The sequence below is a fragment of the Entelurus aequoreus genome, linkage group LG19 (genome assembly GCF_033978785.1).
Source record: "Entelurus aequoreus isolate RoL-2023_Sb linkage group LG19, RoL_Eaeq_v1.1, whole genome shotgun sequence".
Classification (NCBI taxonomy): domain Eukaryota; kingdom Metazoa; phylum Chordata; class Actinopteri; order Syngnathiformes; family Syngnathidae; genus Entelurus; species Entelurus aequoreus.
This window is the reverse complement of record NC_084749.1, coordinates 34036929-34049042: the sequence shown is the minus strand read 5'-3', so window position 1 is coordinate 34049042 and position 12114 is coordinate 34036929. Positions and strand designations below refer to the sequence as shown.

Here is a 12114-nt window from a genome sequence, read left to right as displayed (position 1 = left end):
TGAGGTCCCGTTGCTAAGTTGCTAAGTTAGCTTCAATGGCGTCGTTACAAATCCGTGATCCACAATAAAAAAAGGAGAGTGTGGAATCCAATGAGCCAGCTTGTACCTAAGTTACGGTCAGAGCGAAAAAAGATACGTCCATCACTGTCTCTCAAGTCCTTCACTGTAACGTTCCTCATCTACGAATCTTTCATCCTCGCTCAAATTAATGGGGTAATCATCACTTTCTCGGTCCGAATCTCTCTCGCTCCATTGTAAACAATGGGGAATTGTGAGGAATACTAGCTCCTGTGACGTCACGCTACTTCCGGTACAGGCAAGGCTTTTTTTTATCAGCGAGCAAAAGTTGCGAACTTTATCGTCGATTTTCTCTACTAAATCCTTTCAGCAAAAATATGGCAATATCGCGAAATGATCAAGTATGACACATAGAATGGATCTGCTATTCCCGTTTAAATAAAAAAAAATCATTTCAGTAGGCCTTTAACCCGGCCGTATTGGCATGTGTTGCAATGTTAAGATTTCATCATTGATATATAAACTATCAGACTGCGTGGTCGGTAGTAGTGGGTTTCAGTAGGCCTTTAACTACTATTACTACAAGGAAGCAACACCATTTTCCACTATTTTTTGTGAAGTCTTGTAAAATATCCCATTATGTTGTTGTTCTCCCCCATGGGCGACACCACATTATGATATAAAGCAAGGGTGCCCAAAATGGGCAAACTGACACAAAGCTTACAAAATGATTGATGGCATGTATACAAAGCTAACTAGCGGCCATCTATCTAGCGTGACCTTCTCCACTACCTTATACCTAATTTTCTGGACTATAAGCCGCTACTTTTTTCCCACGATTTTAAACTCTGCAAATTATAAAACGGTGCAGCTACTTTATGGATTTTTCTTCACTCACCGCCATAATGGTTTGTATTCATCAAATAGTTTTCATTTAACACAGGACAAAAATGACAGAGACACTGAAAAGGTGTGTTGTTTGGGCTATTTGGATGAGTTTGCTCACTGCAGGTGCTGCAGGTTTATAATTTACTTCTGTTTTGTGTCTTAAACCGAAAGTAAAATTCAATTTAAAAACAATTGAGCTGTTGGCCAGTACCAAAGCCCCAACTCCTTGCGGTATGTTAGCATGGTGCTCAGGGGCCGCACCTTTTCTCTCGTGGCACAATAAATAAATACTTCTTATAGTCCAAGGACTAACCTGTACACAACACATGTCGTTTTGGGAACAGACAAATGTATTGTTAGTCTTTGTTGGCAAATACTAAATAAATGGTAAAAAATACTAAATACTAAATAACTAGAGCCATAAGAAAAATCAGGCAGATTTCATGTTTGCATATTTCATTTTGAATAATTTGAATGAAATAGAAAGAGCTTATGTGGCTGCGTATTCTTATGCAATTTTCTTCTATTTTTGTTGTTGTTGTGAAGTGAAGTGAATTATATTTATATAGCACTTTTCTCTAGTGACTCAAAGCGCTTTACAGTTGTTGTATTATAAACAGCTGGGCAACAAACAGAACGAGTCAGAAAGCTGTGTGTCGTTATGAGGAAGTGGCCAATGAAAGTCAGTTGCCTCTACACCTGTTCCTCATGTATTCACGCTAGCAGACATCTTGTAATGCTAAACCATCACCTCAAACATTCTGAATCAGAATGTGGCAGCAAATACAGCATGTATATTTGATCATTATGGCGTTCAGATGATAAAACACAAAATCCAGTGTCTCAGAAATAAGAATATTGTGGAAAATATATTTCCTGGCCCTTTAAATCAGGGCTATTCAACGGGCGGCCCAGGGGCCACATCCGGTGATGACACCATACCGGCCCCCATGTTCAGTTCAAAACTTAGGAGACAAACATTTTTGCAGCACTTTTCTAAAAACACTAGAGTGCTCTTGTTGTATAGACGAACTTGGACCACCGTAAACACATTACTAGATCCTTGCATTGACATTTTAACCTTGCTGGCAAACATAGAACACAGGGGTCCTAACTTGTGATTTACATAAGTGAGGCGTTCCTCACAGCACCCGTTTAAGTCCTCTCCTTTTTGGCATTTATATTTTCATAATGTGATTTATGTAACTAAGGTGTTGCTGTAGCTGGTTTACTTCAGATGTAGTCAATAGTCATTCGTTCAACTTATTTCATTATACTCGTGGTGTTCCTCAAGGTTCCGTTTTATGTCCTCTCTTTTTTTTTATCATTTGCCTTATTCAACTGGTGGCCCGCAAGTTCAGCTTAAAAAACTATATAGAGACTCAAATGTTTTCAAGATATTCTTAAACACACCATACTGCTGTTCTTGTGAATTCCGAATCAATATTTTCAAAAAAACTATTTTTAGAACTTTTGTTTTAAGAGTACATTTAAGACGTTTTTAGGCCATCTCTATGCTTACTCCCTGCGCGTATACGTGCAGGTTTTGTAACCAGTATCCGGTTTTGAAAATGTTCTATTATAATCACTATACCAAATAATAACTTGCAAGAATCAGTTTGAATCAAGAATCAATTCTGAATCCAATCATCACCCCAAGAATCACATCGAATTGTGAGGTCCCGAAAGAGTCCCACTTCTATTTATATGAATATAAACAATAATGGCCTCGTAATATTACACAAATGCCAATGCATTTATGATATTATTTTACCAACATAATATTACTAAATGTGCTTTAAAATCATAAGTTAGGTTGACAAGAAGATATTTAAAGATTTTTGGTGACAAAAAATGCTTGGAATATCCTCTTACACAGGGGTGCCCATTACGTCGATCGCGAACTACCGGTCGATCGCGGAGGTTGTGTCAGTCGATCACCAACTAGGCATTGAAAAAATAGTCCTAAAAATTAGCGATCAGAAATCTTCACTATGACGTCACTTTCGTCACTTGATTGACATTCACGGCACCCGGGGGTCTTGTGCGATGACGCTGGCTGCTGCGAGCTCAGTGTGAGGGAAAAAAAAGACCGTCAGGGAGGCGAGAAACAGTTTTTATTTCAACCATACCTCCTGTCAAAAGCCTAAAGACTGACCACATAGTTCCTGTCTTCACAATAAAAGCGCTGCTCTATCCTGCCTGCGCTAACAAAATAAGAGTCTCAGAAAGCTGGCGTGCACAAGCCCGCAAGCCACGGAGTTTGCCGCCAATGTATTTCTTGTAAAGTGTATAAAAAGGAGTATGGAAGCTGGACAAATAAGATGGCAAAAACTAACCACTTTCATGTGGTATTGGACAGAAAGGAGGACTTATTTTTCTCCTCCATTAAAAAATGTGGACGTTGTCATCACTACTGTCTGATTCCAATCAATGCAAGTCATCAAAATCAGGTAATACATCAATTTATATTCTCGTCTTCAGGGAAGAAAGGAATCTATATGTGTTAAACATGCTTGTATTATCATTAAACACCTTTTAACTTGTTAACAAAAATGTCTCTTTCATAAATATCCATCCATCCATTTTCTACCGCTTATTCCCTTTGGGGTTGCGGGGGGCGCTGGAGCCTATCTCAGCTACAATTGGGCGGAAGGCGGGGTACACCCTGGACAAGTCGCCACCTCATCGCAGGGCCAACCCAGAATAGACAGACAACATTCACACTCACATTCACACACTAGGGCCAATTTTTAGTGTCGCCAATCAACCTATCCCCAGGTGCATGTCTTTGGAGGTGGGAGGAAGCCGGAGTACCCGGAGGGAACCCACGCAGTCACGGGGAGGACATGCAATAAATAAATAAATATAAATTATATATATGAATGAGGTAGATCCCTTCGACTCGGTCATTTAAAAAGTAGCTTGCCTGCTGTGTGGGCACCCCTGCTCTTACATGATCAGATTACATACATTAAAGTTTAGAAAGTTTGCAATTGCATCCTGTACATTTTTTTTTGGTCAAAACTGCAAGAAATATAAAGTATTGGGGGACACTTAAAATGATGAGGCGGGCCAGATGTGGCCCTTGGGCCTTAAGTTTGACAACACTGATCTACACAATTCAAAGAAAAATATAATCTCCAATACAATATTGTCATTTGTAAAAAATAAAAAAATAAATACAAACTAGTAAAATTAAAGAACAGCGTTTTTTCAAATTTTTACATTTAGCAAATTTAAACATACTTCACTTCTAGGTTAGCGAATTCAGTAGTTCTCAAACTTTTTTCACCAAGTACCACCATAATGACCAACATTAAAATACAGTAGCGTAGTAGGCCTAAGTATTCATTAAAAACAAGGCAGGGGTTTTACGTAACAAGTATATTTAATGTTTTGGCCACTGCAACATCACGCACAGTTTTAACAGTAACGCTGTGTTTGACTACAGGAAAATAAAACACTGTACTTTAATCAAGTGATTATTTAGCATTCCACTAGTTGTACACATACCGCATGAGAATCACTGATCTACCATATTCAGACTTTTTCTTGACGTTATGCTTCTAAAATATTTCCGTTAAAATGTTTCCGTTTTCTTGTCGAATTATATTTTTTTGAATATGCTAACTAAAAGAAACCATTTAAAATACTAAACTGCTTTAAATTAAAATGCCTTTAAATGCAATGAGAAAAATACCATTTTGCAGTACTCACCCAGCAAATGCCAGCTTTTCCTCTTCCCATGTCTCCTGCCGGAGGATTTGTCAGATTCATAGCCGATCAGAGGCGTGCACAGTCCATCTGCTACCTGGCCAACAAGCAGCAGCACACCTGCAAAGGTGCTCTGCATGCCCAGCACGGAGTGCAGGTAGACCAGCATGTAGGTGAACCACATTGAGGCGCACAAGTCATTTAAAAAATGTCCTGAAGCGTAACACAAACGCCTGCACACCGACAAGGTCCTCTCGGCGGGCACATTCTGCTCCATGATGACTTGGACCGCTGATAAAAGTGGTTTTATTTATTTGTAAGAGCTTTCGTCCTCGTATTTACAAATACAAAAATGTTGCATTCAATGACAAACAAAAAAAAGAAACCTCGGCACTGAGCATCCACGAAATGTCCTCGACTATTTAACGATATTTGCCATGTACACGCCTCGGATGCAAAGATGAATAATCAAGCTGTGATTATGAGTGGTTTAGGGAACCCGTGACCAAAAGTACTTCCTTTCTTTTCACCCACAAAGTACGGAAGAGAACAACCGATGCTTATGTCAGCGGAAAAAAGGAAAACACCTCCTGAGGCTCACTGGTTTCCAAACATGTATGTTGTGGTAGTGAGGGCTTCTTACTTCCGTTTTCGTGTCTCTCCGCGACACGCGTGTTGTGGTTCCACTTATATTCCATTTTTGTCTCACAAACTGCTTAAAAAGACTTAAAAAACGTTCACTTAAGGGAAAATCCATGTTCACACGTCAAAAACAAAAGCCTCAAGGTAGGCGACGCGGCAGATGTCGAATTGCATTGTGGGGAATGTAGTCCCGAAGGGCGGCCTAGTGGCCAGTACCCCAAATATTTTGTGCGGTAAAGCGATTGTTTAAAATTCAATGTTCGTTCGAACCTAGAACAACTGAAACAATTTCAAGGAAAAACTAAACGAGAGTGTTTGTGGTGGGAAACCATTTATGAAATTAAAATGTAAAGTCTCACCAGCCACCCACCACATATTGGTACACGCACACAAGCTGGCAGTCGCGGCCAAATATAAGATGACGTCGAATTGCATTGTGGGGAATGGAGTCCCGATGGGCGGCCTCGGGGCCAGTACCCCAACTAATTTATGCGGTGAAGCGATTGTTTGGCATTCAATGTTCGTTCGAACCTAAAACAACTGAAATGATTTCAAGAAAAAAGAAAATGGGATTGTGTAGTGGGAAACCATTAAAGAAATTAAAATGTACAGTTGCGGCTCAATAAAAACAAAATGCTAAATATTTATCGCCAGAGGAAGTGGACGTTTTTTATCCTGCCATTTTAAGTATGTGAATTATGAAAAAAGACGTCTTGAACGTTAATATGAAATAAACATAACCGTGAAAGTTTAATAATGACGCTTGAATCAAATTAACAAATGTATGTACCTCTTATCAAACATGCAAAAATGGTTCGTTCCACCCATCTAGCGGCACACTTGGCATGAAACAGATATCATGACGTCATCAAAGCACCAGTATTTTGGAACAAGGGCGAGGTGGTAGAATAAAGGTAAATATTAATGAATCTGCATTGTAGAAAATTATGTGCAAGTTTCATGCTTGCGTTTCCAGTCTGTTACACAGACTTTAGCCAAATGCCTCCTTTGCCGTTGTGACGTTTACGTGGTGGAAAGCACTAAAGGTTATAGGTCCAAAGTCTCTCCCTAAAAGTGATAACTGAGCTGGGATCAGGTGACAAGTCACGGCTATTGTGGTGTTGTGGTCAGGGGCGGTTATAGTTTCTGTAGCGCCCTGGGCGAGACCCTCTCCAGGAGCTGTGGCCCACAGCTGTGTATGAGCCTCTCATTTGTTCATTCCTCTCAACTGATCTGACACCTTAGATCAGACCTGGGCAAATTAAGGCCCGGGGGCCACATGCGGCCCGTTATGCTTTTCAATCTGGCCCGCCGGACATTCCCAAATAATTGTTTTAGATCAGGGGTGTCCAAAGTGCGGCCCGGGGGCCATTTGCGGCCCGCAGGTCACTTTTTAACAGCCCCACGGCACGTTCTAAAAATAGGATAAAAAAAACAACATAAAAAGTGGTATAAAAGAGCAACCAGGTGAACGAGAAAATGTTACAATGTTTACTGTAATAACACAAAGCTGCCATGCAGGCTGTTTCTTTCTTTAAAAAATAATAATGAATCAAAATCAACGTCATTATGAATTATTGACCTATTCGAGACTCCAATTACGTCACATTAAATATTCCACTTTGAGATATTCTTTGGGGAAAATGTTGCATATTTTGTGTTTGCCATATAAAAAAATAAGCGTTTATTTTTTTTAAAGAAGGGCCTAAAATGAACAAACAAAAACCATAAACAACAATACAATTTATAATTGACGGATAGATCTGAAGTTGATCTCGAGATTATTGTGTTAAAAGTAAACAGTAAAAAAAAAATTATAATTTATTTTTTAACACTAATGAGTAGGACCCTTTTGGATCCCCAATAATTTTAGTGGGATGTGTTTTTAAGTGTCATTGCTAAAAAAATAACGAATTAAAATCAACGTTGTTATGAGTTATTGACCTTTTTAAGGCTCCAATTATTATATAATCTGAAATATTTCCATATATCTAAAGACAAATATTAGTTTTTTTTATTCTTTAATAATATCAACTTGTCAGCTTTTTGTCATTAAATGATGCCTTTATCTCTATTTTTACATTTTTAAGTAGGGAGTTGTTTTTATTTTATTATTTATTTGTTTTTTAAGTTATGTACATTTATTTTATTGGGTGAAAATATGACATTTTGTGTTTTTTCAATTAAAAAACACGATTTTCTTTGACAAAAAGAGCATACAACTTAAATCTTTAAAACCGTTATATTGACAGATAGACCTAATGTTGATCTAGAGATTTAAACTTTGAATAATAATAAAAATAATAATACTGAATAATGACACATTTGTTATATTTTTTTGACCAAAACCCTTTGGGGTCCCCGGGATGAAGCCTGAGTGGAGGCCTAAATGTATATTTTTTATACATATATTGTATTGGTTTTTAAAATAAAAAATATCAAAATGGCCCCCCCTTGCTTTAATTTTTCAGTGTGCGGCCCTCAGTGGAAAAAGTTTGGACACCCCTGTTTTAGATCTTTAAGATGGAAAGTGTAGCTGCCATTATGATGTGCAGTCATGTTTTCTAACAACCGTAAGTCTTGAACTATACAAAGTATTTCAATGGTTGGAATCTGCACTTATGGATGATATACCAGTTACTATGGTCATCTAATTAGTTACTATGGTCATCTAATTATGGTAATCTATGTCACAGCAGCTCAGACGAGGCACCAGTGTGTGTGGGAAGCGCTTCCACAGACGCGGAAGGAGATTTTCACAACAAAGTTCTAAAGCTTAGTGATGTATCAGATATATCAGATTGTAGGTGGGTTTATTTTGTACCCTATGCGTTCATATTTCACTGTTTGTTGCATTTTTGTTGCGTTTCACTCGATTGTAAAATATGTTGATCGAAAGGGGGTGTGACATTCATATTTTGTCAATATTCAGTGTTTTATCGTTCATAGAAAAATTTAAAATTCCATTACGTTTTTTAAGGCGGTCTGTCATAACGTTTTTAGCATTCAATCAGACATTATTGTGAGGTTTTGTATTAGTGTTCCTAAAAATAGATATACCGGCCCCCAGACACATTTTTTTTCTCTAAATGTGGCCCCCGAGTCAAAATAATTGCCCAGGCCTGCCTTAGATCAAAGGCAAAGTGGCATAAAATTGCACGGTTATTTTGCTTTTCTGAACCACAAAATGGAAAGACTTTGAGAATGTTTTCTTCCTCACCACTTAAACAGGCAGCCTGCATCTTTTTCAACACAACCACCACCACTGCAGATGTGTTGATTGTCAAAGCAGAGGGAAAGTGAGAGAAGTGCGTGAGCACACATACTCTTGTATTTTCTACCTTCTTGAGACCTTTCTGAAAAATGCCTACCTCTTTAGGACCACCCTTTCTAGATATAAAGATTTGTATTTACAACAATGATATATACATACTATGCAAATATAAAAAGGTAAGCTTTAAATTAATGTTTTTTTTTTTGGTAATTGTTTTTTAATCATTTACTTCAAGTTATTACAGTATGTCTCTATACACATATTTATTTTAATAATTTTGGCCAAAGGGGGCGCATTTCAACTTCTTACACACACTTGTTATTACATATGTTGGCCAGAGGGGGAACACTTCAAATTTTTTACACACACTTATTTCATACGTTGACCAGAGGGGGAGTACTTTTAAAACCGACAGTCAATTTTAAAAAAAAATCCCTCCTTTTTGATAGATTTCACCACCAGGGGTGCAAATGAGACATTCTCTATTAGATGCAATGGTTTTCCGTATTTGGACCATGATTTATGTCCTTATTTTTCCTTGTTGATGTCTCAAGAAGGGTAGAAATACAAGAACACACACATTCTTGTGTTTGTTAGCTTCTTGAGACCTCTGAAAAACGCCTACCTCTTTAGGACCACCCTTTCTAGATATATAAAGATTTGTATTTACAACATTAATAATATATAAATACTATGCAAATATAAAAAAAGGTAAGCTTTTAGTGAATTTTTTTGGGGGGGAATTTTTTTGTAATTGGTTTTAATCATTATTTATTTCAAGTTATTACAGTATGTCAGTATTACTGTACTATATACATTTTTATTTTTTTTTTAAATACATTTTGGCCAAGGGGGCGCATTTCAATTTCTTACACACACTTGTTATTAGGTTTGTTGGTCAGAAGGGGAGCACTTCAAATTTTTACACACAATTGTTATTTCATATGTTGGCCAGAGGGGGAGCACTTTTAAAACCAACACACAGTCAATTTGAAAAATCCATCCTTTTTGGGACCACCCTTATTTTGAAAGATTTCACCACAAGGGGTGCAAATGAGATTTCTATTTTTTGTAATGTGCTTCAGGCCGACGACAAACAAGTCACGGACCACAGATGGCCCCTGTGCCGCACTTTGGGCAACCCAGCTGTAGACGCTAACTGTTAATGGCCACTATAGTCTTAGTACCGTAGTGTATTTGTTCATCCTATGGTCACATATGGGACGTGGGTTGTTACGTCAGCACCGGAAGTCGTAAAATTAGCCGTTCACCTGGTGGGTTTTTTCTGGGATGAAAAGGGAAGTCTTTCTTTAGCTGCTGTCTTGTTTTATTATATATTGCTGCCTTTGCACCTGTCAATGTTTACTTTTGTATGCACATTAAATCAACAAAAAATCCTGACTATGCAGCAATGTTCACGGACTCTAGTTTTTGGCTCTCTATTAGATGCAATGGTTTTCCGTATTGGGACCATGATTTCGGTCCGATCTTGTTCACTGGTCCTTTTTCCTTGTTGATGTCTCAAGAAGAGTAGAAATACAGGAACACACACACACACACACACACACACACACACGCACACGCACACGCACACACACACACACACACACACACACACACACACACACACACACACACACAAAACAGTAATCCAGTAAACACTTGGGACAGATTAGATAAAATGTCATTGCGGGACACTCGTTGAGCTTTAAACATTTTACTTAGAAAGGCACAAACTATGATTTCCTGGTAAATTATTCTGATGTAAGAAATAAAAGTTGAAAGACATATCTTCCCTCACGTAAATCAAACATTTTCCTTGCCATTACTCAGATATAAGCGTCGTGAAGGACTCTTCCTAGATCAGTCTTTATTAAGTTTTGTATTTTGTAATTGTTAATTTCATACCTAAAGTTTCCACTGTAATTGTTTTCTGCTTTTTTTGTGTGTGTTTTTTCCCCAAAGTGCAATAATAGTAAGGAGAGCTTAATATCTGTTTCTCTCGATCTTCCACAGTACCTGAGGCCAGTGACTGTGCTACAAAGTCCACGATGACAGACAAAAAGTAAGCCAGATGAAGGAGGGGAGGCGGGGGGAGAGGAGGAAATGGAACTCCAGAACACTACAACATAAAAATAAGTCTTCAATGCAGGGATTCAACTTTGAAAACTGAGGATTCAATTACAAAAAAAGGAAAGAAAAAAAAAATACATAAAAATCCTCCAAATTCTGTAATAGATGAAAAGCTTGCGATGTCGCTCAGATTTAACATCGGCATAATTCACCTTTTTCTTTACCTTGATCCCAAAACACACACCAAAGGAAGAAAAGGAAAGCAATAAACTATTTCCTAAGGAGCAGATTTCGGATGGTTCCCCCTGATCAACAGCTGACTGTTGGAACAACAAACCTTCTGTATGGAATCTAGAATTCAACAACTGTTTCAAACAGTATCTTATTTCATATTCACGCCACAGTATTCGAGTTTCATTGTTACAGCTTTTAAAAAAAAAAAAACTTTTTCTCAAGCTCCTCACCCTACAGCCACCCCACCCCCACCCACCTTTGTAATGCAGGTAAGTGTATTTTGCGCCGATAAAGGAATCAAGAGTCTGTTGTGAGTCAGTATGACTGCAACGTTCCTTTAACACGCCAGTAGCCAGGGAGCACTGAGAACGAGGGAGAGAGAGAAGCAGGGGAGGAAGTTAAGAGTGACAGAGGAGGTCAAGTGGGTGGGTCTGGACAGAGAAGAGGACAGGGTGGGTGGAGGAGGAGGCGGGGGGCCGTCTGTGTAGTTGCTTCCATTTAAAACTTGACAGTGACAACAAGGTTTCAAGTTCTCTTCAATCTCTTCTTTCACTTGTGCCTCTGGAGGGCTTTCCTCTTTCTCCGTTTAAAGAAACAACAGCACCTGCGGAACGAGCAGACAGGACAATTTTTCTTAAAAGTCAGACATTCTGGGAAATAAAACAACACCACCAGGAATGCATTATGAAGACATGTCTTAACTGCAGCGATAAATACCATTTAGCTTGCTTCCATGTTGTCCAGGGCAAGGACTCCCACACAGATGAAGCGATAAAGCGGCGACACCCTACTTATATTAATATCTCATATTCAAATATTCCTTTATTAAACTGGTCATAAAGGTACCTTGTTATTGTGCTATAGGGCTTCTCAAATATTTTCTGTTATGCCCCCTCTAGGAAGAAGAAAAATTGTTAGCTGGCAACTAGAGATGTGCGGAGCGGTACGTATTCGATAAAACACGGACGTAGGGAGCAGTACAGAGGAGTTGCGTCTCCCAGTCAGCAGCCCCTCCCCTCTCCCCTCTCCCACACACAACACAGGTGTTGACGACTGCAGCATGAGGGGTTTACTGGCGACGCTTGATGACCTCGTCAAACCGCCGCGAGCATAACAACAACAAGAGTGTGTTGTTGCCGGTGCTGTAGCCTGGTTAACAAGCGAGCTCAGTGACTGACTAACTACACCATGTCTATGGTTTGGGATTATTTTAAAGTGTCTCTGACGGATAAAAAACTGGCAATTTGCGATGACTGCAAAAAGTTGGT

At 38.7% G+C, this 12114-nt stretch overlaps 2 protein-coding genes across 6 annotated transcripts in view; both read right to left on the bottom strand.

Moving 5' to 3' along the window:
* The window catches only part of mfsd12b (major facilitator superfamily domain containing 12b), a 37173-nt gene extending 30283 nt beyond the window's left edge, over positions 1–6890 (bottom strand). The window contains exon 1 of one of the 2 annotated variants that reach the window (XM_062028375.1): positions 5267–6890. In XM_062028375.1, coding sequence (XP_061884359.1) covers positions 5267–5321 — 55 coding nt within the window. In that variant the 5' untranslated portion in view covers positions 5322–6890. Of the gene's footprint in view, positions 1–4626 lie in introns of both variants that reach the window. The other variant, XM_062028374.1, reaches the window with a different exon arrangement.
* A 3340-nt stretch (positions 6891–10230) lies between these two features.
* Positions 10231–12114, bottom strand: part of csnk1g2b (casein kinase 1, gamma 2b) — a 99097-nt gene continuing 97213 nt past the window's right edge. For all 4 annotated transcript variants that reach the window (XM_062028369.1, XM_062028370.1, XM_062028372.1 and 1 more), the window contains one exon: positions 10231–11450. In XM_062028369.1, coding sequence (XP_061884353.1) covers positions 11396–11450 — 55 coding nt within the window. In that variant the 3' untranslated portion in view covers positions 10231–11395. The remainder of the gene's footprint in view (positions 11451–12114) is intronic.